At 48.3% G+C, this 24,653-nt stretch overlaps 1 protein-coding gene across 11 annotated transcripts; it reads left to right on the top strand.

Moving 5' to 3' along the window:
* Window positions 1-24,031, top strand: LOC116569429. Of its 11 annotated transcripts, XM_032305689.1 has the most exons (6): window positions 318-991; window positions 1,588-1,667; window positions 22,287-22,400; window positions 22,767-22,845; window positions 23,322-23,373; window positions 23,717-24,031. In XM_032305689.1, the coding sequence occupies exons 1-5, from the start codon at window positions 560-562 to the stop codon at window positions 23,334-23,336; spliced, it is 720 nt and encodes a 239-aa protein (XP_032161580.1). In that variant the 5' UTR covers window positions 318-559; the 3' UTR covers window positions 23,337-23,373; window positions 23,717-24,031. The 11 variants fall into 11 exon arrangements, 8 of the variants coding, with proteins under 8 accessions (XP_032161580.1, XP_032161577.1, XP_032161576.1 ...); XM_032305686.1 differs by lacking the exon at window positions 22,767-22,845; XM_032305685.1 differs by lacking the exon at window positions 23,322-23,373.
* Window positions 24,032-24,653: the final 622 nt, after the last annotated feature.

The raw sequence follows: 24,653 nt of genomic DNA, 5'->3' as shown, positions 1-24,653 counted from the left end.
CCCCCGCGCCCCCGCGCGCACGTCGAGCTCCCGCGCCCGGCTCGCCCGGGGAGGTCCCGAGCTGCGGCTGCTGCGGCGGGTCAGGAGGGCGGGGGCTGCGGGGGCGCGCCGGCCGGGCTGCGGGGTTCGCCTCCCGGAGCCGCGGGGGAACAATGACAGCCGGATGGGAAGTGGGAGGGGGGCTGGAGCAGCCTCCGGAAAGCGCCCCTGCCCGCACCGGTGTTCTCGTGCTCGGCGGTGCTAAAACAAGCTTGCTCCGAAGAGCTGTAGATGCTGTTTCTGCCGAGTGAAAATACTTTCTGTAAGTGATGGAAAAATTTTCCACTTTATTCTGCTGTTTGGCTGGGGCCCAGCGCATTTAAGTCCCAGCGTTCTTTGGGAAGGAGCCGGGAGGTTTACTGCATCCTCCGACCTGTTTGTCGCGGGGAGAGCAGTTCAGAAGGAGCCTGAGCATTTTGCCAGAGCTGGCGGGGCTTGGGAAAGTCACAAAGGCACAGCCCGTGTGCGTGGCTCGGGGACTGATTCCCCCCTCCCTGTGCAGGGAACCAGAAATGTGTCCATGAAGGGAGTGGTGGTGGCTGGGCTTAGCCCGGGAAGATTCCCCCAAGGAGGCGATTTGAACGGAGGTTGTGGGTTCCCGGCGCAGGACTGGGCAGGACTGGAAGACAGCCTGGAACGGACAGGAGGGGGAGGAGGAGGAGGAGGAGGAGGAGGAGGAGGAGGAGGAGGAAGCTTCCACGGGCTACTTGGGGACATGAAGCAGCAAAGGTGCAAGCAGCGCTCAGCGATTCTAGGCTGTGAACCGCACAGGGCCGGACGCTCCTGGTCCCAGCTGCAGCCAGCCAATCAAAGACAGACGCAGGGATTCCCCCCTCCCCAAAAAAGCCGATGGAAACCTACCGGCCTGCGGAGGAATTGCCGCTGGCAACATTTATGGACGCCTGGCCAAGAGCTTTCTCTTGGGGTTTGCATTTCCAGAAGCCCAGGACAGGTGTGTATCAAAGGCCAAAATAACCAGGAGCCTGTTACTCATTTTTTAGGAAAAGAGCCCCCGCTGCTTGTAAAGACATACAAAAGCCATTATGAAGGGAGAGGGGGCAGAAAAGAAAGGGAGGAGGGCAGAGAGGAAGAAACGTGCCCGCTGACCTGACCATCTTAGAAGCTGGTGAAGGGGCCCCACTGTCCTATACCGTACCTCATTTCCGCTGCTATAAAGGTTAGCGTCTTGCATTGTGTAATGCTTTACATTTTCCAAACTGCTTTCACCTGTGAGATTTATCTGGCAATCACTCGAACCTATAAGGCAGGTACTCCTACTCATAGGTAACCAGGGGAAGAAGTGACACTCAGATTTGTTCAACCATATCCCCAAAGAGATGCAGCTCTTTGTGATAACGGTGAGTCCAGAGCTCCGGTGACCTGACTGCAAACCCAGGACTGTTTAAATACATCCAAGGAAGGAAACCAGACCTGCTTTATGATTTCTGGTGCCCAGGGCACACCCAGCAATTAAAATGAAATCCAGAAGGATGAGTGTAATTTTTTTTTCTTAGCATTGCTCTTTCAAATTGTCCCCTTGAAACACAGGTTGGCTCTGCTGTTACACACCTGTGTGTGAAGAAGGGATTTGATGGACTGACTCGCTGCCCAGAAAGCGAGTGCTGTAGGTAAGAACAGAATGCCAGGGCCAGAGGGTGAAGATGGGTCACCAACTGTGGCTTTCTTCCTAGCCATACTTAACTGTTAGGCCAACTCGGGGTCTGGGCCCTCTGTCTTCTCCCATATTGGTTGCCCACTGGAGAGGGTTTTTTCCTGTCCTGGGCTCTGCCTGCACACAATGGTCTACACCCAAGCGGATCTCTGAAGCCTCCAGTTGGCCACTGGCAGCGGTCCCACCGCCGCTGAGAATCAAAGATACCCCGCCTCCCGTGGCCATGACAACATTGTTAAAATGAGTTTTGCTCTTCGAGGACGGACACCTCAGCACTCGCTTCTCTCTGCCACAGTTGAAGACCCTGACGTGTTAAGCAAAGCGGGTAATCTTCAGTGCTTCCCAAGCCTGAAAAAAAAACCTGCCCGGTGGCTCAGTTGTTAAGTGTCTGCCTTCAGCTCAGGTCATGATCCTAGGGTCTTGGGATCGAGCCCCACATCAGGCATCCTGCTTCTCCCTCTCCCACTCCCCCTGCTTATATTCCCTCTCTCACTGTCTCTGTGTTAAATAAATAAAAATCTTTTTGAAAAATAAATAAAACATTTAAAAAATAATTTTAAAATGCCCATAACTGAGCATGTCTCTGGGTTGGGATTCAGGAGGTCTTAGATGTGTGCCATTTTTTGTTTTAAACACTTTGAAGTGATTTAGGTGATCGGGCAGGTTTGGAAAGCTCAAGAGTAGAACGACTTTCATCTGATTGGTGACTACTGGTCAAGCGAGGAACTTGTCCCTGAGATACTCAGTTTTGCCTCAGAATGGGGAGAATGACAACTTAATTCATAGGAGAGCCCCAAAGGGAACCAAAACTGCTCATGGTAGGAAGATTCTGTGTTGAGTATACGACCTTAGAGGAAAATAGGGCTAGGGAACTGAGAATGGGTGGGGATTCATTTTTACTAAAAGGAAATTAAAGAGTCAATACTGTAAATAGAGATAAGGTCAGTGGCTTTTACTGACCAGATTTCTCTTGTGATCAATGGGCTGTGTTTGCTTAATTTCCTTACTCTCTAGACATGCCCTGTTCCTATAGTAGCCACGAGTCCTATGTAGGTGCTGAGCACTGGAAATGGGGCTAGTCCAAACTGAAACGTGCTGTCCATGTAACCTGCACACTGGATTTCAAAGACTGGAAAAGTAACAGCTCATCAAAACCTTTAATAGTGATAATATGCTAAAAGACTATTTGGGATCCCCTGAGTTAAATCAAATACATAATTGAAATTTACCTGTTTCTTATGTGTTTTTAATGTGGCTCCTAGAAAATGTTAAATTACATATACGGTCTGTGGGGGCTGAAAACATTCTTGATCTGGGTGATGGAGATACATATGTGTATGTATGTCCATGCTAGAGTTCGCCAAACTGTGACCTTAAGCCTTGGGTACTGTACTCCTGTATATAAATAAAAATCAGTTAAAATTAAAAAAAAAAAACAAAAAAACAAGAACACCTGGGTGGCTCAGTCAGTTAAGTGTCTGCCTTCGGCTCAGGTCATGATCCCAGGGCCCTGGGATGGAGCCCCACATCTGGCTCCCTGCTAAGTGGGAAGCCTGCTCCTCTTTCTGCCCCCCAACTCCTGCTCTGTTCTCTGTTGCTATCTCTCTCTCTCAAATAAAGAAATGAAATCTTAAAAAAAAAAAAAAAAAAAGAACTTCCTCTAATTCTGGGGGCGGAAAGCAAACACCAACAACAAAACCAAACCTTTACGGCAGAGTAGCAGGACCCAGTGCCTCGCTCTGGCCTGGCTTTTTCTGCCTTCCCATCTAGAGGACACAGCTGTCCCTGACGGGGCAGGACTGCTGCTGGTCCCTGAGCTGTCTTTATGCAAACCAGGAAAAGGTGACCCCTTCGGCAGATGCAGCCCAGCCCCCCAGGACCATGGGGGGAGGGGGGCAAGCACCAGTGTGTGTACAGCAGCTCTGGGGTGGAGCTCTGAGTCTGAGGTCTAAGATGTCAGCTTCTGCTAGTATTCCCACAGCTCAGTTGCAAAATCCCATGCGTGTGCTCTGCTTGCTGCTTCGACTCTCTGTCCTCTCACCAGCTCCCAATACCCTCTTGTTCCAGTTTCCAACAAAATGACTGCCATCGGTGTGTATTGAAGTGAAATTCTCCCTCGGTACTTGGAACTGCATCCAAGTGTGACAGAATGGGGCACAGGGTCAGTGTGTGTTTGGGAAGGGGACTGCTGTCCTGAGTGCTTCCTGCACCTCAAAGAGAGACCGTGGGAGACTAGAAGAAGGGCCAGCCAAAGCGGTCAAGGAAATCGGGGAGCTACCATAAAACCCCCAAGCGCTGTATTGAGGGTTCTTCCATCTGGGAAGACAAAGGCTACGAGGGAGTGACATCTGTTTGATCATGAATGTTATGGTTACGGTGGTCATGAATTCATTCACCAACCAAATCCTGAACTAGACCAGGATGCTCTGCCTAAAGCCTGAGAGAATGACGGGCAGGAAGGACAGAAGAAAATCTGACTTCACTCGGTGGGTGGTAAGCTCAGGGAACTCATTACCCCAAGCAGGAGTCATGGGGGACATAAAAACTGGCCGGGAATGTTGTGGGAGACTGCAGCTGACAGCCTTGAATGACTTACAAGAGGCAGGAAGAATGCCTGGGGATATCAGGATGGGCTCTCCGAGGCAGTGGCCGGGGGTGTAACTTGCTGTTCTCATGGCTTCCCCTCATATCCCCGGCAGGGCCAGAGTTCTAAGCAGGACAAGACCAGGAGGCACAGCTGCCCCCGACCCCACGGCCTGGGCAGTCTGGACAATCGATCACCTTGTGGTGTACAGCGGGCCTTACTGATCAAAGAGTGACTTTCCCAAGTTGTGTTTTTGTATCTATTGCTGGGAATCTGGAGGTCACTGTGACGATGGAATGATGTTTGTGGAAACTTCACATAAATATCTACTCAGGTGAAACTCACCTGTTGTCATTCCAACTTACTCATTTAATCCTCCTAGCAACCCTGTAATATGAGTGCTATTATTTCCTCATCCCATATGACAGATGGGAAAATTGAGGCACAAAGAAATGACCTTTTCAAGGTCCCACAGCTAATAAGTGATCCAGGATTAGAACTCAGGCTAACTGACTCTGGAGTATATCCTTTCCCTATGAAACTGGGGTCAAGGCCATTCCTACAATTCCACTGAGGAAGACACCGCTCAGCTCCAGTCAAGTGTTGCCATGAAGGAAGGCAGGCCCATTGGGACCAGGTACATTTTTTTTCAAGAAAAGTCATGAGAGTCAACACTCAGTTCTGGATCAAACAAACTAGGCTAAATCCAGCCTGAAGTCACCTGGCTCCTGACTTCTGCTCTGTCCACACCACCTCTCCAGGGACATGGCAGGATGCTGTTGTCCATGCCTGGGAACAACCAACTTATTAGGCATGGGCCCTGAGCAAAGCAGGGGAGACTCGTAAGACAGACTCGTGGGGCTGGGATGCTTCTGTGACTGGGGGATCTGTCCCCAAAGGAAGAGATTTGGTGCCCCTGTCACTAAGCAATGGCTGATCATCTCTCTGCTCCTTTGCAGTTCCAGGACCCAGTGAATCCATGAATGCCATCACAGAAAGCAGCATCTAAGGCTTGAAATGCAGAGACAGAGGTTTAATGTGTGGGAAGATCGGCTCTGTGGCATATAACTTGAATGTCCGTAATATATACATAAAACACACAAAATACGCAAAACCCTGGGCTACACCCTTAGATCTGGCGGGTGCTGAGTAAATGGCAAGGCAGAGGCAGGGCGAGGAGCTCATGGCATCAGGTGGAATTTTCATTCAGGGTCACCCTGTAAAGTTGGGCAGGTTGTACACTGCACCTCAAGTACATGGGGGAGGATTGGGGGCCTCTTTCTAGTTTGCACAAAGGCACTATTTGCTCACTGAGCACTCCTGAGGCTGTGTGTGCCCAGAGGAAGGACCTTTCCTATTCATATCAAGTCTCCGTAGGTACCAGAGGAACCCTGAAGAAATTTGGGGTGCCATTCCACAGCACAGAGCCTGATCCAACACCTCAGAGCAGTGCTCTGAGGTCAACGCCAGGACCGAGCTCAGGGACCAGGATCTGGAGCCCTCACTCCCCTGTGCCTTGCCCAGTCCCAACCAGCCAGTGCTCCTGGGAGGCAGAAGAGGGAGGGCAAGGAGGCCAGCGGGCAGGAGGATCTGGTTTAGCTTCCTCATCCCACCCCAGTGAGGAGAGCAAGGTCCACCCAGCCCCTGCAAGTAGGAAGTGGGCGAAAAGGCGGCACCTGGGCACCCAACCCTTTATTGCACAAGAGCCCCACCCCTCATAAACGTGGCTGAAACTGTGTCCTGGATCCTGACCACACAGATTACAGCAGCGACCTGGAGGGAAGCCAGCAGAGGAGGGCGGAGACTTTCTCTCCCCCACAGAACATGCAACACGGTCTCTTTCAATCCTCACAATTTCTGTTTTCACGGGTCAGTTCACTGAAACACATGCTCAAGGGTAAGGAATTAGGTCAAGGTCACATAACTAGGAAGTTGCAAAATAGGCTTTGAACCTGAAGCAGATGCTATGACCACTACCCAGGCTCCCCTTCAGGCCTGACGACGGCTCACAGCCAGTCCCTCCCCAGGAACTGCCCTGCCTGCAGGGAGCCACCCGGTCCCACACCTGCCCCCTTCCTGGGGAGCAAGCCCAGCCCAACTCAGCCACCCTGGGGTGGGGGAGGGGTACAAAACTCCAGTCCCTTGCTCCAGTTTGAGACAATTCTGAAGGGCCATCCTGGGGTCAGAGCTTTTGTTGCAACCTTTGCATGTCCATATCTTCTGCCCAGTCCAACCCTCACTCTTAGAGCTGCTGCTGGGGGACACGTTCCCCCCTAACTCTCTGCGTGCAAATCTCCCTCTTAGAATTAGCTTTTGGGGCATCCCACCTAAGACCCCTGCACTTCCCACCTTTACGAAATGCTGCCTCCCAAGCTTGCCAGGATAGAAGAATCCAGAATCCAGGTAGAGGGGAAAGGCAAACCAGAGATGAGCAACAGCAGGGAGCCGCCGCCACCCCAGGCTGGACAAACAGAAGGGCGGGGGCAGTGTTACCTGAGCCTGGGGATCCCCAGCAGAAGCAAGATCCACAGGGGGTCCCAGCAGGTCTGACTGGGAGGGAAAAAACCCTCCTGGAGATACTCCACCCTGAAGCCCTGGACCAGTGGGTAGGTGAGACCCTGGGCTCCTCCCTCTCTTCCTTCTTCAATTTTAGGGATATAGACTACTTAGAAGCACACAGAGTGTACCCCCAGAATTAAACTTGCACATAGTTAGATAATATTAAAACCCACAAATTTTAAGTCAGTCCAGGTCCCCTTTGAAAGGGAAGTGCCGCTGTAGAATGATATGCGAGACAAGGGCCCTACAGCACCACCAGCCATCACCACCACCCCCCCGCCCCGCCCCACTGCACACCCCTACCGTCCCCACCATCTGTTGCTCTGGTCCCTTCCGGATTGGGGTGGGGAGTCCCAAACTGCCCAGGGAGCCAGAGGAGTTTTAGAGCCGGAGGGGTCATCCTGGGGAGGCGGCCCCATAACTTTAGGGGACATCACTCCAGGGGATTAAAGTCACTTCCTGCTTTTTAATCTCAGCCTGGAAGGAGGTGTGTGTGTGCAGGCAGTCTCCACCTCCACGGTTCACAGGAGAATGACTGTCCGTGCACAGCTTTGAAAACGGAGAGGAGTTGGGGTGCCGGGGTGGCTCAGTTGGTTGAGCATCTGCCTTCAGCTCAGGTCATGATCCCAGGGTCCTGGGATCAAGTCCCGCATCAGGCTCCCTGCTCAGTGGGGAGTCTGCTTCTCCCTCTGCCTGCTGCTCCCCCTGCTTGTGCTCCCTCCCTTGTGCTCTCTCTCTGACAGATAAATGAATAAAATCTTAAAAAAAAAAAAAAAGACTTTCTTTCCTTTTGCCCATCCACCCCATGCTTGCGCACACACACTCTCTCTAAAATAATAAATAATAAATAAATAATGAAATAAAATGGAGAGGAGTCATTGACAGTGGTAATAGATAGAATGTGAATATATTTGGGTTGGATCCTCTGGCCTGTCTCCAGGGAAGGAGCACAAGGTCCAGTGGAGAAATGAGGACTGAGCAGCCCAACCCGGCTCCTGGCTCCAAGGAGGCCGGGTCCTGCCCTGCAGACCAGCTGCCATCTGTTTGCTTTTCAGTGCGCTGGGGACCTGGGCTGAAGGCACATCTGCTTCTGTTTATTCTTCCTCCTTATCTTAACGGGCCGCCACCTATCACTCCCTGTCACCCCTCGCCACCCCTGGGGCACTTGCGTGCCTCTTGCTGTCCCGCACAAAAACTCGGGGCCGGGGGTGGGAGGACAAGCTGGGGAGTTAGTGTCCTGGGGGAAGGCTCCCCACTAAACACCAGCCCAGGTTCCAATGGACACTGAGGTCACAGTGGCAAAGGGCAAGAGGAGTGAAAGGCCGAAGACTCCTCCTGAGCAGGAAAGCAGGAAAGTGGCAGGTTGTTAGGGACAACCTTAGCTCTTCGCTCTAAGAGAAATGTAAATGCATTTAAATTTCAGGTTATACCTAGGCTAATAACCACAACTGGAAATACCTGTGGGGAGAAGGAAGTGTTCTCTCGTGAAGAGATAACAGAGAGTCACTCGCCCTTGAACCCAGAACAGTCAGGTTCGTAGAGGAAGAACCTCGCTCAGATGAGGCCCCTGCTGGCCAATAAGGCACCTTTGGGCAGATTAGAAAAAAGGGCCCCTTCCTCCAGGCAGTTACCCCTCTCCCTTCCCAGCACTCTGGGACAGGAGAAGCAGGACAGAATCCTAGCCCTCTCCCCCCCGCCCCCGCCCCTCCTCACCCTTCCATTAACCTGGACAGCCTAAGCTCTGGATAGACCACCCCAGATGCAGAGAAAACCGCTGGTAGGTGTGAGAAAACCTTGAAAGGCTTTTAACACTAACTTGGTCCAAAGTCCCTGCTCCATTTCATTCCATGATAAGGCTTCCAGTGGAGTTACAAGAAAGCTTTCTCATGACATTCCAGGCCTGACCTGGGTTATCCTAAATTGTGATTACTAGCAATTTAGAATACAGGGGAAAGGTACCAGATTTCTCCAGGACTTCTTTCTTTAAATTTTGCCTCATGCCTGTCATCTTCAAGCATAGTTTTTGGGTTTGCTTTTAACTGTAGATATTATGAAGTTGTTCTTTTTATGTAGGGCTTTGTTTTGGTTTTGGTAACAAAATTGGCATGGTGCCAATATGGCATGGTGCCTCCAAGCTTTATTTTGGGGTCAGAGTGATCGAAGTTCCAATTTCTTTTTAAGATTTAATTTATTTATTCATGAAAGATGGAGAGAGAGGCAGAGGGAGAAGCAGGCTCCCCACTGAGCAGGGAACCCAACGTAGGACTCAATCCTGGGACCCCAGGACCCACGGCCTGAGCCGAAGGCAGACGCCCAACCATCTGAGCCACCCAGGTGCCCTGAGTTCCAATTTTAACTTCCCTACTTGCTCGTCGAGTGGCCCTGTGCAGTTTACGTCTCCACACCCCAGTTTGCTCACTGTAAACTGGGGATAAGTAAAAGTATTTACCATAAAGAATTGGCCTATGGAGTAAATGAGGCCATGCGTGGAAAACCCTGGGTGCTGGGCACACAGCACCTAAGAACCATTAGCTACTGCGAAGCTTATGTAAACGGGTAAGGAAATGGACACCTTACTTTGGGGTAATTGACAAAGATGACAATGTTTTCTGTCCCTTGGAGAAATGTCTCATTCTCTGTGTGGGGCCAAGAAAGTGAAACTGGGGCATCAGATTGTACCAAAAGACTAGGAAGTGTTCAAAAACATGGAAAAGGGGCGCCTGGATGGCTCAGTTGGTTAAAGCCTCTGCCTTCGGCTCAGATCATGATTCCAGGGTCCTGGGATGGAGCCCCACACTGCTGAGCAGAGAGCCCTCTTCCCTCCCTCTCTGCCTGCCTTTCTGCCTACTTGTGATCTCTGTCTGTCAAATCAATAAATAAAATCTTAAAAAAAAAAAACAAACATGGAAGATATAGAAAGGATTCTAACTAGCCAAATTTGGGACAGTTTGAGCATCAGAGTGAATACTACCACTATTGGTAACCCAACATCTTAACTGAGCAATCAAACTGGGCATCACCAGTGTACAACAATTATGCACCTTCTCATGTAACAGAATGTGAGAAATATGATGCCACCTGTGAATTATTCCTGCCAGTGTAACTAACACGAATCTAACCAAGCCTCATGACTACACTGCAGTGTACAGGAAAGACAGACATAGAGGAACAAGTCGAGTTATACCACGAGGAATCAAGAATACAAACTCACAGTGTGGAACACACTCTAAGACAACTGACCTGTGATAAAGGCTCTCTCCTTCGCCAGACTTTAGTCTGAACATCTTTTGATTAGGCCTTGACCTTGGTCCCCACTCTGTCTTGGGCCTGCCCAGCCAGTCTTAGCAAAGAATCTTGCTAAATCATGCCCCACCCTTGATATCTGGTCCTCCTTGACTTCTGATCAAGGTCCTCACCCCCCAGCTTTGATGTCTAAGCTCTTGACCTGCCTTTCACAAGTGTCATGTCAGGTTAGTGTAGCAAGAATCCCCCTCCCTGTGACATCTGTCCTTAGTACTGGCCCATCCGCTGACCCCCTCGTCCTGCCTTTTGCCTATGACCCTGATCTCTCTCCCTTGTTATAATAATCTTGAATAAAGTCTTCCTTACAGTTTGGGAATAATTTTGTCTTTAACACCTTTTGAAGTAAAAGTAAATGTCATTTTTTTTAAAGGTGGGTTACTTTAGAATAAAAGAAGTTAAAAAGACATAACAATCAAATAAATATAAGAAACTGTGATTGGATTCTGACCAAAAAAGAAAAAAAAAATCTATAAAAGATCTTTGGAGGATAATTAAGTCCTTTTGATTATGGATTGGATATTACATAATTATAAAATTGTTAGTTTTTGTATATGTGATCATGGCAAGGCTGTGCTTTGTCTGAAGGTTCTTGGGGAAGATCCCACCTTACTTCTTCTAGCTCTTGGTGGTTGCTGACAATCCTTCGTGCTCCTTGGCATAGCACAGCATTAACCCCTATCTCTGCCTCCATAGTCACATGACCTCTCCTGTGTGTCTCTCTGTGATGTCACATCTCTTTCTCTTTATAAGGACACGAGTTATAGGACGTAGGGCCCACCCTACTCCAGGATGCTCTCATCTTAACTTGATTATACTAACAAAGGCCTAGTTTTAAATAGGTCACCTTCACAGGCACCAGGATTTAGGACTTGAGCCTGTCTTTTGAGGGAACATAACAACCCACAACGAGGGTGAAAGGTCAGGATGTCTGAAATTGACTTTCAGCTCTTTCAGGGGAAAAACATTATGGCTAGAGAAAGAGTGAGAAAGGGGAAAAGAATTTAATGTAGTGAATGTGATCATTGTGAAATCTGAGTGGAAGATATAGGGGTGAGCACTGTACTCTTTCAACTTTTCTATGTGTTTGAAAATTTTCCCAAAATAAAAAGTTGAAAGAAAAACAGATCGCTGACAGGTCTGCCATGCATAAGCCTACTGTTTCATATATCTGGGGCAGAACCCAGCAATATGTATTTTTAATAAGTATTCCCCCCTTTTTTGACAGAGGGAGAGAGAGAATCTCCAGCAGACTCCCTATTGAGCACAGAGCCCAACTTGGGGCTCAAACCCAGAGATCATAATCTGAGCTGAAGTAAAGAATTGGATGCTTTACTGATGGAGCCACCCAGGCTCCCCAAGCATTCCCATTTTTAATAAGCACTTGAAGGTAATCCTAAAGCAACAGTAGGGTTGAAAATACTATAAATGTTAATACTATACTATACTATTAAAAACACTACTAATATGAAATACTAAATATATTATAAATATATATAAGTGCTAAAACACTAAATATATTTCAGGAGATATAAATACTAACTACCATAAATACTAAACACTAATTTTATATTTATAATACTAGATACTATAAATATCATAAATACTAAAAATATTACAAACTCACATGGATGGATTTAAATCCCCTGCCCCTTGGTGGTACCAACACATTCTAAGACGTATTCCTTTTAGAGCATAAATTTATGTAAAAGCGTATCAACCAAAACAACATGCACATACACATACTTAGAAGATGGGGAGTATTTCAGTGAAAAATGTGTGGGCCCGCGTGGTCAAGTCTGAATGATCAGTCTAAGTATAATTGTCTGACCATCATGTGTGGACTGTGTACACACAGCTCAAACCCAGCGCCCCAGGCTTGTCCCTTCTGATGAAACACCAGTGTCCACAAACAGAAGGTTCCCGTTCTCTCACCCTGGAATAAACAGGAAGGTCTCTTGGGGCTGTGGTCTTGGGGCTTTAGCTCTGCCCCTAATTTCTTCAGACCCTTTACTAAGAACTGAGTCATTGCAACATCACACCCAGCCAGCTGTCTCAGCACAAGAAAAGCTTTGCTGTGGTGTGAGGTTTTGTGGGCTGCAAACTACATCTAGGTCAGCAAATTAAACTCCATGGTGTGGATACAGAGCCCAGCAACATCTAGCTAAGGGGCCGTCTGACTTCAGCCTCTGAGCACCGGCTCTTTTCAGGGATTGGGAGACCAGGCCCCTCGGTGGGTGTTTAAGGTACAACACTTCAAGCCTAAACCGTTAGATGACATATGCCTAAACCCAGAATCTTGTATCTCCACCAGGGCTCTAGGGATGTGAGAGTAATCATACTTCTCCCTTGCACATACTGAGATTTATGTGTGTGCATTGGGACGAAGGGGGAAGATGGAGATGTCTTTCTTTGTTCCTTAGTTTTGCTTACTACTTGTTTCTTTGCTGTCATGTTGACCCACACATGAGCCTTCCTTCTTGGTTCCTTTCATGGAATTTTTAAGAATAATGTCACAACAGAAGGCCAACTGGTATACCTAGATAGGGTTTTACAAAGAGCAGCATCTCACTAGAATGGAGTCACCCTGGTTCAAAAACTGAGTCTCAGATTTATAATGGATAAAGTAGATAAGCCCTCAGAAACTAAATTATGTTAAACATTTAAAACAACTCAACAAATACTTTTTTGAGCATCTGCTGCTATCTGGGGCTCAGGAATATAGACATGAAAACCAGAGTTGCCTCTCGGGAGCTCTTTGATGTCAGAGGAAGACCAACATTCTAGTAGACAGCTACTCTTTTTACTACCTATCACCTCCTTACGCTTCTGGAAACAGTACTCCAAGTTCACTCTGGGGAAAACACCTCCCTCATCCTCTGTGTGCTTTCAGTGGGACTGAATCTGCCCCTGACTCTAGAGCTGAGGTATAGACTCGGGCCTGGCCACAGCGATTGGTTTAAAGATGGGCATGAAACCTTCAAAACCAAAGATTTCCATGAAATGTTTGCTGATAGTATTCAGGCAGAGATACTAGATACTTTTCACTAGGATTGTAACCTATAAGGATGATATGAGAAGAACATCCTTAAGCCTCAAGATCATCCAGAAGCCACAAGATGGAAACCTAAGAAAGAAGCCAATATGGCAGAAGATAGATCTGAATGAAAGAAACTGATCTCCTTGGTCAAGGAATTCTTAAAGTCCCACGTATTCTTAGACTTTTCTGTTAATCATCTCAATAATCATTTTCAGGGAGCCTGGGTGGCTCAACCAGTTAAGCATGTTCCTTCGGCTCAGGTCATGATTCCAGGGTCCTGGGATCGGCCCCGTCAGCCTCCCTGCTCAGCGGGGTCTGCTTCTCCCTTTCCTCCCTGCCTGTGCTCTCTCTAGCTATCTCTGCCTCTCTCTCTCAAATAAATAAATAATATCTTTTTTTTTAAATAGGAATAATAACCTGAAAAAAATTTATTTGTTTAAGCTACTTCAATGAGGTTTTCTGTAATTTGCAACTGAAATGGTTCTTTGTAATAGTATCCACCAAAAATTCACAGAACCCAGAACTCTGGAATATGATCTTATTTGAAAATTAGGTCTTTGGGGTGCCCAGGTGGCCCAGTGGGTTAAAGCCTCTGCCTTCAGCTCAGGTTATGATCTCAGGGTCCTGGGATCGAGCCCCACATCGGGCTCTCTGCTCGCAGGGAGCCTGCTTCCTCCTCTCTCTCTCTCTCTGCCTGCCTCTTTGCCTACTTGATCTCTGTCAAATAAACAAATAATCTTTAAATCTTTAAAAAAAAAAAAAGAAGAGAAAAGAAAATTGGTATTTGAAGATGTAATCAGTTAAAAATGTTGAGAAGACATCGTCCTTGAACATGGTGTGCCCTGAATCTAACAACTGTTATCCCAAAAGATGAGGAGAGGCAGGGGCCGGAAGAGTGCTCTGCCAAAGGCCAAGGGGCGCCCGGGGCCAGCACAAGTGAGGAAGAGGCTGGGAAGGATCCCCCTGAGAGCACATAAAGGGAGTGTGGCCTTGCTGACACCCTGATTTCAAAGGTCTGGCCTCCCAAACCCTGGAAAGCCCCCTGTTCGAAGCCACCCAGTTGGGGGTACTTTCCTGCAACAGCCCTAGCAAACCAATATACCCTCTCATATATGAAATCTTTCAGTAAACATTTTTTGGCTCTTAGTATGCATCAGAACAGATCTCAGCATAAAAATCCAGAGACTGCGTGGGGCGCCTGGGTGGCTCAGTGGATTAAGCCGCTGCCTTCGGCTCAGGTCATGATCTCGGTGTCCTGGGATCGAGCCCCGCATCAGGCTCTTTGCTCAGCGGGAGCCTGCTTCTCTCTCTCTCTCTCTGCCTGACTCTCCGCCGACTTGTGATCTCTCTCTCTGTCAAATAAATAAATAAAATCTTTAAAAAAAAAAAAAATCCAGAGACTGCGGAGAGATGTTCGAGCTGGGACATTCTGAGACCCGAGGAGCTGTTTGTCCCACCGACCTGCCTGGCCCTGGGAGCCCTGGGAAGGCACCAGGGAGTCTGTAGAAGGCATATTCCACGGGGCTCCTCTCTTCTAGACTTAGAGCAGAGCAGGAGGTCGGGGCAGAGGGAGAGGGAGAAGCAGGCTCCCCGAGGAACAGAGAACCCGATGCGGGATCTACACCCCAGGACCCTGGGATCATGACCTGAGCCAAAGACAGACGCTTAACCGACTGAGCCACCCAGCTGCCCCACATCTACCCATTTTTTTAACAGCTTATCATTGTTGGCTGTTTACATATTCCTCTGCTTTTATCTAGCGGACTATACTACGTAATAAGGTAGCTTTTTCTTCCTTTTCGTTTTTTTTCCGTTTGTAGAAAAATATACATAACAAAATTGATCATCAGAACCATTTTGGCGCTCAGCGGCGCTAAGCACATTCACGTTGCAAAGCAACTGTCCCCGCCGTCCATCTCCAGAACCCTATCCATCTTGCAAAACCGAAACTCTACACCCGTTGAACAAGAAAGCCCCATCTCTCCCTCCCCCGCCTCTGGGAGCCATTCTGCATTCATTTTAACTACCCTCAGCATAGGGCCGCTTTCTTTTATATTTGCTTCTACTTGCCTTACACTGCATTTCCGCCTTCTATCGGGTGTTCCTAATGAACAGCAGCAGTGAAACAGCGACTGTCTGCGGCGTCCCGGCTGTGTTCCCAGGCTCTACAGCCAACAGCTCCGATTCGCAAGTGTCCCTGCCAGTAAGGTGGCATTCAGCACATTTTACAGATGGCGAAAATGTGGCCCCAGTGGGCTATACGAATTGCACTGGTTAAGAGTCTCACACTGTTATTTGGAAGAGGGGGGATCTGTGCTCGTGTCTGTGAAAGCCAGAGCCGGGTGTCCCTCCACAATGCCGTTTCATAAGCCTTGCATGGATGCCCTCAGAGCGAACGGCTTCTACAGACCGCCGATCCTGTCTCCCAAATGTTGACCATTCCTGGCTTTACTCCCACAGGAGAAACTTACTTTCAAATATTGCATACACCTCTTTCACCTTGATGCCGGGTTACAAGATACAACTCCATTTTGGACACCTGGCCGGCTCCGTTGGTAGAGCATGTGACTCTGGATCTCAGGGCTGTGAGTTCGAGCCCCACACTGGGTGTAGAGATGACTTAAAAATAAAATCTTTTAAAAACAAAACCACCACCACCACCTCGGGGTGCCTGGATGGCTCAGTGGGTTAAAGCCTCTGCCTTCGGCTCAGGTCATGATCTCAGAGTCCTGGGATTGAGCCCGGCATCAGGCTCTCTGCTCTGCAGGGAGCCTGCTTTCCCCTCTCTCTCTGCCTGCCTCTCTGCCTACTTCTGATCTCTCTCTGTCAAATGAATAAATAAAATCTTAAAAAAAAAAACCACCCAAAATATAGCTCTATTAATAGCATGGGGAAAAAAGAGGTAATAATTATTAAGAATCAAATTCTAGGGGCGCCTGAGTGGCTGGCTCCGTGGGTTAAAGCCTCTGCCTTCGGCTCAGGTCATGATCCCAGGGTCCTGGGATCAGGCTCTCTGCTCAGTGGGGAACCTGCTTCTTCTCTGCCTCTCTGCCTGCCTCTCTGACTACTTGTGATTTCTGTCAAATAAATAAATACAATTTTTTTTTTTTAAGGATCAAATTCTATGCCCACAGTCAGGATTCCAAAGTAGAAGACAGTAGCCCCAAGTGGCTTCCATGGGTATGTCTCCATCCCACGTTCTGTTCTCCCTCAGGTGGCTGGCCTCTAGCTGCCAACCTGTCCTCACCACAGGAAAACACAGAAAAGTGTGGACTTTGCCTCATTTGAACTCTTTTTCCTGTGTGAGAGTTGTGTCTCATTTAAAGGAAGTGTAAACAATGGTGTGTGATACTCCTATTGGTTTGCTGGGTCTGCCCTAATGAGGTGGATTAAATGACAGAAATGTCTCACAGTTACGGAGACGACATGTTTCTTCTGCGGTCTCCCTCCTTGGCTTGTACATACTTTCTTCTTCTTGTGTCTTCATTTCATGCCTAGTCTGCTTGGGCCGCCAGAACCAAATACCACAGGCTGGGGGCTTAGACAGCAGAGATTTGTTTTCTCACAGCTCTGGAGGTCGAAGTCCAAGCTCAGGGTGGCAGCCAGGTCAGTTTCTGGTGTCAGCTCTCTTCCTGGCTCAGAAGTGGCGTCTCACTATGTCCTCAAATAGTAGAGAGAGTTCTTTCGTTTCCTCCTCTTCTTAGAAGAGCACTAAATCCCATCATGAAGGTCTGTCTTAGCTCAGGCTGCAGACATAAACCATCACACACACGCACACACACACAGACACACACACGCATGCCCATGCACCAACAACGGCTTTGGGAGTCCAAATGCCAAGCCCTGGTCACATTCTGACCAGGGCCTGCTTCCAGGTTGCAGAGTGCCGACTGACTTGTGGCATCCTCGGCGCGCAGAGTGCAGAGCCGAGAAAGCAAGCTATCTCAAGACTTACAAGGCCACTACTCCCCAAGGCTCCTGGGTGGCTCAACCCTTAAGTGTCTGCCTTGGGCTCAGGTCCCCATTATCCCAGGGTCCTGGGATCAAGCCCCACATCAGGCTCCCTGCTTACTTCTCCTTCTCACACTCCCCTTGCTTGTGTTCCCTGTCTCACTCTCTCTGTGTCAAATAAATTTTAAAAATTAAAAAAAAAAAAAACCACACACTTCCCATTAATGAAGGCTCTCCCCTCACCGCCTCCTGTAACGCTAATTACCTCACAAGAGCCCCGCCTCCTAATACTGAGGGGCATGTAGTTTCAGCATATGATTGTGGGGGACACAAACAGCCTGTCCATAACAGGACCCCACCCTCATGACCTCATGTAAGCCTAATTATTGTAACTTAATTATCTCCCAAAGGCTCCATCTCCAAATAGCATCACATGGCGGTGGTGCGGGCAGCGGGGGGACGTTTAGGCTTCAACGTATGAATCTGCAGGGGGACACAAACATTTAGTTCACAGCACATTGTCTTATTTCTTTTCTAGCCTGTGTTGCAAATTTACTCTCCTTATAAGGACATTGCCCCCATGACCTCACATGAGCTTAATTACCTCTATAAAGGCCCTATCTCTAATGATAGTCACGAGTTGAGGTACTGGGAGTTAGGCTTCGACATATGAATTTGGGGTGGGGGTGGCGGGGAGGCAATTCAGCCCAAAATACTACTCTGAGCCTCACAGAAGGAAGAGATTTTTCCCAGCCCAGCGTTACCAACCCCTCCCATGCCAGTGATATAATCAGATTCACCAGGTTCCAGGGCTCTCAGGCTCACTCCCAGTAGCTTAACAAAAATGGTCAAACATACAGAAAAAGTTGAAAGAATACCATAATGCTCACCGGTAGGCCCAGATTTGTTGTAGGCTTAAGCATTGCTGACATTTTGCCGCTTTTGCTTTATCTATATACATGTGGGTTTGTTTTTTTTTCCTTTGCTAAAATGCTTGAAAACAAGTTTAAGAACTATTTCACCCCCAATGCTTTAATATGCACCTCCTAAAAATAACCACAATGCCATTTTCACATTTAAGAAAGTTTATAGTAATTTCTTTCTTTTTTTTTTTTCTTAAGTAGACTCCATGCCCAGCGTGGAGCCCAACACCGGACTTGAACTCACAACCCTGAGATCAAGACTGAGCTGAGATCAAGAGTCAGACATTTAGGGGCACCTGGGTGGCTCAGTGAGTGCAGCAGCCTACTCTTTTTTTTTTTTTTAAAGATTTTATTTATTAATTTGACAGAGAGAAACCACAAGTAGATGGAGAGGCAGGCAGAGAGAGAGAGATAGGGAAGCAGGCTCCCTGCTGAGCAGAGAGCCCGACGCGGGACTCTATCCCAGGACCCTGAGATCATGACCTGAGCCAAAGGCAGCAGCTCAACCCACTGAGCCACCCAGGCGCCCCAGCCTCTTACTCTTGATTCTGGCTCAGGTTGTCTCAGGGTTGTAGGATCGAGTCCTGCGTTGGCCTCCATGCAAAGTCTATTTGGAATTCTCTCTCCCCTTCTTCCTCTGCTCCTTCCCCTGCCCCCACTCATGTTCTCTCTCTCTCTCTCTGAAATTAGTAAATAAAATCTTAAAACAAACAAACAAACAAACAAAAGCAGGGTACTTAACCAACTGAACCACCCAGATGCCCCTACAGTAATTTCTTAATATCATCTAATATCCAGTCCACATTGAGATTTCCTTCAAAATACATTATATAGCTCTTTTTTATAGAAAAAGAATCCAAACAATATTCACCAATTGTATGTTATATCTCTTTTATTCCAGAAAATTCTCTCCCACCATTTATTTTTTTGACATTGACTTTTGAAAGAAACCAGTTAGTTGTTTTATAGGATAACCCACATTCTGGATTTTTCTGATTGTTTCCTTGTATGCCATTTAACTTGTTCCTCTGTCCCTTTATTTCCTCTAAACTGGGCTTTTTCAACTAAGATTTATCCGTACTAAAACAATTCTAGATTCATAGGGAGAAATTAATTCATTATATACAAAGGAAAATTTGATGGTTAATTGTTTATGTTTATGCCCAGAATTTTGGTCAAACATTTTAGGTGCAGCCATGAGAGTGATTCTGGGTAAGATTAACATTTGAATTGGTAACTCAGACTGCGTAAAGCAGATTGCCTTCCCTAATATGGGTGAGCCTTGTCTAATCAGTTGACAGCCTGAAAATAATAAAAAATCTGACCCTCCTGTTAGTCAGAAGGAACTCTACCTGACTACCTGGGAGCTCAGACATTATTGTTTTCCTACCTTCAGACTTGAGAGGAAACATTGGCTCTTCTTGGGTTTTGAACCTACTGACTTTCAGACTAGAACTTATACCATTGGCTCTCCTGGGTCTTCGGAGTGCCAACTGTAATTCTTAACTGCAGGAGTCAGTTCTTTGTAACAAATCTGATACACACACACATGTTCCCCTCTTGGTTCTGGTTTTCTGGAGAACTCTAATACAGATGCCTTAGGTCACTGGGCTCATTTTTTCCCAGAACCCTCGTTGAAGAATTAAGGTGAATAGAGGATTAACCATTTGGGGCAAGACCATTTCACTCATGTGACATCAGGAACCCCATAATGATGCTAAATTTGGTCAGTTAATGACACTAAATTTGGTCGGTTGATCACAGATTTTTATTTTATAAAGTTTTGTCCCCCTCATGATTAGCAAGTGATTCTGTGGGGTTAGGCACCACGCAATTATCCTGTTTCTCAGCTAGTTCTTACTGAATGATTTTGGTACTCCTTGAGGATTCCTGCCTAAACCAATTATTTCATTGGTTGCCTTCTCAACAATTGAAACTTAAGAAAGTTTGCTGCTCCAAAGGCTACAGCTTAATCTCCTGTGATAAAATATGGAACCAAATCTCTTAACCCTTTGAGGAGCTTCTCTGTCCTAGGAATCCTCTGGTCACAGCTTAGTCCGTACAGACCAGGCCTGGCAGGTTGATCTCCTGGTGCCTGGAAGTAAACACTACAGCATTTTGTATCTTTGGTTGTGGGGCCTGGAAGCAAGAATCAGACCCATTTGCGGGAGTGGGGAGAGGGGAGCGGAAGTGCTGTGGGGAGGGAAAACAAAGCCGGCTTATCTGAATTAAGAGCAGGCTAAACTGTGGAGAGCACCTGACTTTGAGACATTGAGACGTTGAGACATTGAGGGGGAGATTCCAGCAGAAATTAGGGACTCGGGGAAGGGGAGATGCAGAAGCGCCGGGCAGAGAACGGGCAGGAGGCTGAGTCTGCAGTGATTCGAGGGAAATGTATTAAGTGCTGGTCGGAATAGAGCGAGATGGGGGAGAAGGGGCTATACGGGGTCGGCCAGGTGGATTCAAAAGAATGGGAAGACTGATGGCAGGGGACGCAGCCCCCAGGCTGGGGACAGGCTGAGCTCACACCACCCCTCATCCGAGCAGAGGAGGCGTAAGGTCAGAAGCTAGGGAAGATCAACAAGTCCCACACCAGCTAGGAGGGATGGGGCAGGAACAGCGGAGAGCAGCGGAGGTGACCACGGAGCTTTGCACTGCAGAAGGAGGGAAAAGAGGGCAGTGCTTGCAGGAATTCTAGGAAGGCAGGTGGCCAGAAAAGCATGGCCTCTGTGCACAGGCCGGGAGGGAATTGGCGGTTCCAGGGGCCTCCATGTGGGCCGGGGATGTGGGCACCCCGTCACACCTCTCCCCCACTGCCTGCACCCACGCCGGTTGCTGCACGTACCCCACGAACTGCATCCGGGGGGCTTGAGAGAGCCCAGAGCGATAGAGCCTGGCTCTGCTCTGCCCGCCCCTGTGGCCATTCTCCTGCCCCTCCCATGAATGCCCCGGGAGCCGCCTGCGGCAGCCCCCCACTATCTTAGCGGTTCAGCACCTGGAAGAGATTAGTGTCACCGACAAACCTGAGGAGCTCATTGTGCACTTCCTCTTCAATGCATTTATAAAAATAAGAAAAAAGCTCACCAAAAATCTGTTGAATGAGATCAGTTCCAGCATTTTCCCTAGGGATCTGTGTAAAGTCCACAGAGAAGTGTCCATTTATCACTACCCTGGGGTTTCCTGTTTTGAACCTGACCTGTTCTTGGCAGACCCTCCACCCTGGTTTCACCACACTGAAAAACCCGGACTGACTTTAACCCTTTCTTTCCCCGTCGTCCTTCCCTGGTCCCTGCCCTGCTCCTTCTGAGCTGCAGGCCCCCCTCGGCAGGACTCAGGCCTCTGGGGACCCACAGAGCAGGAGAAACAGCTAAGTAAGCCTTATGCTGGCCACACGCCACTGTGGTCCCTGCACTACGCTCCCCCCTTTCTTTCCTAGGTAGTATTTCATGACAGTTGGGGGGCGGAGGAAATGCAGGCTCATCTAGACAAAATTTCCCCGGTGATCCCAGGGGCAGAGCAGTCCTCGGTGTGGGGTCTGGCTTACAAAGAGCGGACAGATCCTGCCCGAAAGCAAACACCTGCTTGGCCTGGACTGCGGAGAGAGGAAGTGATCGTGAAACGAGAACAGAGCTCTACCTGTGACTGCCCCGAGAAACCCGGCGAGGGGGTCAGGAGTTCACCCGTCTCTTCCCTAAGTCAGGACTGTACCCTGACCCCCTACTGACACTGGTTGGTCCCAAAGCCCACCCGTGACCAGCTGCTTCGGGCAATAGGAAGTAATACCATGGCCGTCTGGGGCCAACGCAGGTACGCCTCCCTTCACGGAAGCTTCCTAGCTAAGGAAGAACAGGACACTGTGTGTCCACCCAGCTCCTCCTAGCCCCAGTACCCCCGGCTTTAGAGTGTGCACGTGACCCGGGCTGTCCCTCATGCGCCCCACTGCCCCAGCCCTGGTGCTAGAAGCCAAAAGAGACCGAATGCAACTCCGTGGTAGCAATTAAAAAGCAGGTATGGAAAGCCCAATGGTTGCCTCTCCCTAGTATTCATCTTCTTTTTACTCCTTAGTACTGGAAGTCCACTTTTTAACAATTGTGATAAAATTCACAGAACAAAATCTACACCTTTAACCTGTACGTACCATTCGGTATTTAGCACGCTCACAAGGCTGCCCAACCAGCACCACTATGACCAGCTCCAGAACATTTTCATCACCCACAGGATTTATTTCGTTCATGGCGGCAAAGCTGCGAGCTGCAAGACCTTTGTTCTCAACTCCCGCAGCAGTGACGGGCGCTTTGCGACAAGCGTCACAAAACGTGAGCACAGTGTAAGGGCCCCCTGGGGAAGGGCCTTGCGAGGAGGTGGCACCTTGGTCCTCTCTTCTTTCTTTCTTCTGCTGCCTTAAACATCAGCTGTGCTGCCAAGGGCTTAATGAAGGAGCTGGCCTCGCTGGGGTTTTCACCCTTGGTGTGGGCAGGACAGGGCCTGAGGGCTCCGGAGTGGCAGCTGCCACTTGGACCAGTTCAATCCAATCCACACGAGGGTGTGAAGAAAAGCACGTGTGGCTCTTTGGAGAGCCACCGATATACCAGTCTGCCGGCCCTGCTCACTATCCTGGGTCACCTTCCCGAGAGGATACTCTCGGATGAATTCCTGTTGGACTTGACTTTTCCCACATTATCTCGTGTCTGTCTCCAGGAAGCTGGAAATTTGGCCACCAGACCTCCCCGTCCCGTGGCAGAGAAGCCCATCCCCCAGAGCCTATGTGGCAACCGGAGTAAGAAGCTTCCACGGGGCTCAGTCTGGGCCGGGCTTTGATAGAAGCATTTGACATGGATCAGCTCCCGTAATCCTCATAGTAATCCGCGGGGGTTAGAATCATTTCCTTTTTAGAAACTAGGAAACTGAGGCACAGAGTTCATTTACTTCACAGTGTGTCATTTTGTCCTAAAACAGAACAGAGGACAAAAGGCCAAACCCTGACATCCATGCCAATCCTCCTTCTGCTCGGGTCCTCCCCCACCACTGCTGTTACCATAGCTCCACGTACAGACTGGGGGGCTTAACGACAGAAACTTATTCAACTGGTCCCCTACTGGCTGTTTCCAAACTCCTGCTCTTATAAACAACACTGCACCAAGCATCACTGCATATCTATGAGATGAATTACTAGAAGAGGGATTTTTGAGTCAAAGGGCATGTCCATTTGTAACTTTTTAAAAATCTAGTTTAAAATCTATTGATTTATTTTAGAGAGAATGCACATGAGTGGGAGATGCACAAAGGTTCTCAAGCAGGCTCCACGGTGAGTGAGGAGCACAAGGCAGGGCTTGAACTCACGACCCTGAGTTCACGAGCTGAGCCAAAACCAAGAGTCGGAGGCTTAACCGACTGTGCCACCCAGGCGCCCCTGCATTTGTAATTCTGATGGCGGCTGCTCTCCACAGAGGTCGGATGGATCTGCCCTCCCACCAACACTGTTTGAGGCCACCTGTTGTGCTATAGCTTCACCAACACACCAACAAAATCGTATCAAACCCTGCCAAACTGATGGGCCAAAAAAATTAAATAAATGATAGAACTCCACTGTACTCTAACTTGTCATCTGTGTGTTTCCAGTTAGACTGAGCATCTTTTTACCTGTTCAGGAGCCAGGAGCCATGACCCCAGATGGGGGACAGCCGTGCCCTCGGGCCGGGCCCTGGACACAAGTCGTCCATCCTGACCTCTAGAGTCAACAGAGCTGCATCTCAAGGCACCAAGTCAAATGCTGCTTTCCAAATGGCGGGGCTGCCGGCATGATGGACCAAAACCAGAATAGCATACTTTCTTACTTTCTAGTTTTAGTATTTTTTTTCTGGTGCTAAAATAACATACAATCCAGACAAAAAAGAATATGAAAGAAAATGTAGGGGCACCTGGGTGGCTTAGCCAGGTAAGCCTCTGCTTTCAGCTGGTCATGATCTCAGGGTCCTGGGATCGGCGGGCTCCCTGCTCAGTGGGGAGTCTGCTTGTCCCTCTCCCACGGCCCTTCTTCCCCACTCGTGCACTCTCTCTCTCTCTTTCTCTCAAATAAAGTCTTTAAAAAAAAAAAAAAAAAGAAAATGTCAGTTACCATAATTACTTGACCCAGAAATACAGGAGCAACATTTTTGTGTATTTCCCACCAGTTCATTTTTCTACTTGTATATTTGTTTTTCCTTTTGAAAACTGTGTTTCTTTTTCATTTCACTTAAAATATGGGTATATGTTCTCACAAAAAAAGTTAGCACAAACCAGCCTTACAAAGGGAAGAAATCTGACACAAGCTACCATGTAGATGAACCTAGAGGACATTGTGCAAAATGAAATAAGCCCGTCACAGAAAAGACATCTACGGGACAATTTACCTGTAGGAGGTACACAGTGGCCAAATTCACAAGGCAAAGAATGGTGGTTGCCAGGGGCTGGCTGCAGGGAGGGGGGAACAGGGAGTTGCTGTTTAAAGGATGTGAGAGTTTCAGATTTGCAAGATGGAAAACGTTCTAGAGATGGTTGTACATCTCTAGAGTGATGTGAATGTGCTTAATACTACTCAACTGTACA

This window comes from Mustela erminea, chromosome 11 (assembly GCF_009829155.1).
Source record: "Mustela erminea isolate mMusErm1 chromosome 11, mMusErm1.Pri, whole genome shotgun sequence".
Classification (NCBI taxonomy): domain Eukaryota; kingdom Metazoa; phylum Chordata; class Mammalia; order Carnivora; family Mustelidae; genus Mustela; species Mustela erminea.
This window is presented reverse-complemented; position numbering and strand designations above follow the sequence as displayed.

Coding starts and splice junctions, on each gene's coding strand:
- LOC116569429 (XM_032305684.1), top strand. CDS start 560: ATGAAGGGAGTGGTGGTGGCTGGGCTTAGCCCGGGAAGATTCCCCCAA. Junction 992..1,587: donor TTTCCAGAAGCCCAGGACAG/GTGTGTATCAAA, acceptor CTTGAAACACAG/GTTGGCTCTGCTGTTACACA. Junction 1,668..22,286: donor CCAGAAAGCGAGTGCTGTAG/GTAAGAACAGAA, acceptor CATCACCCACAG/GATTTATTTCGTTCATGGCG.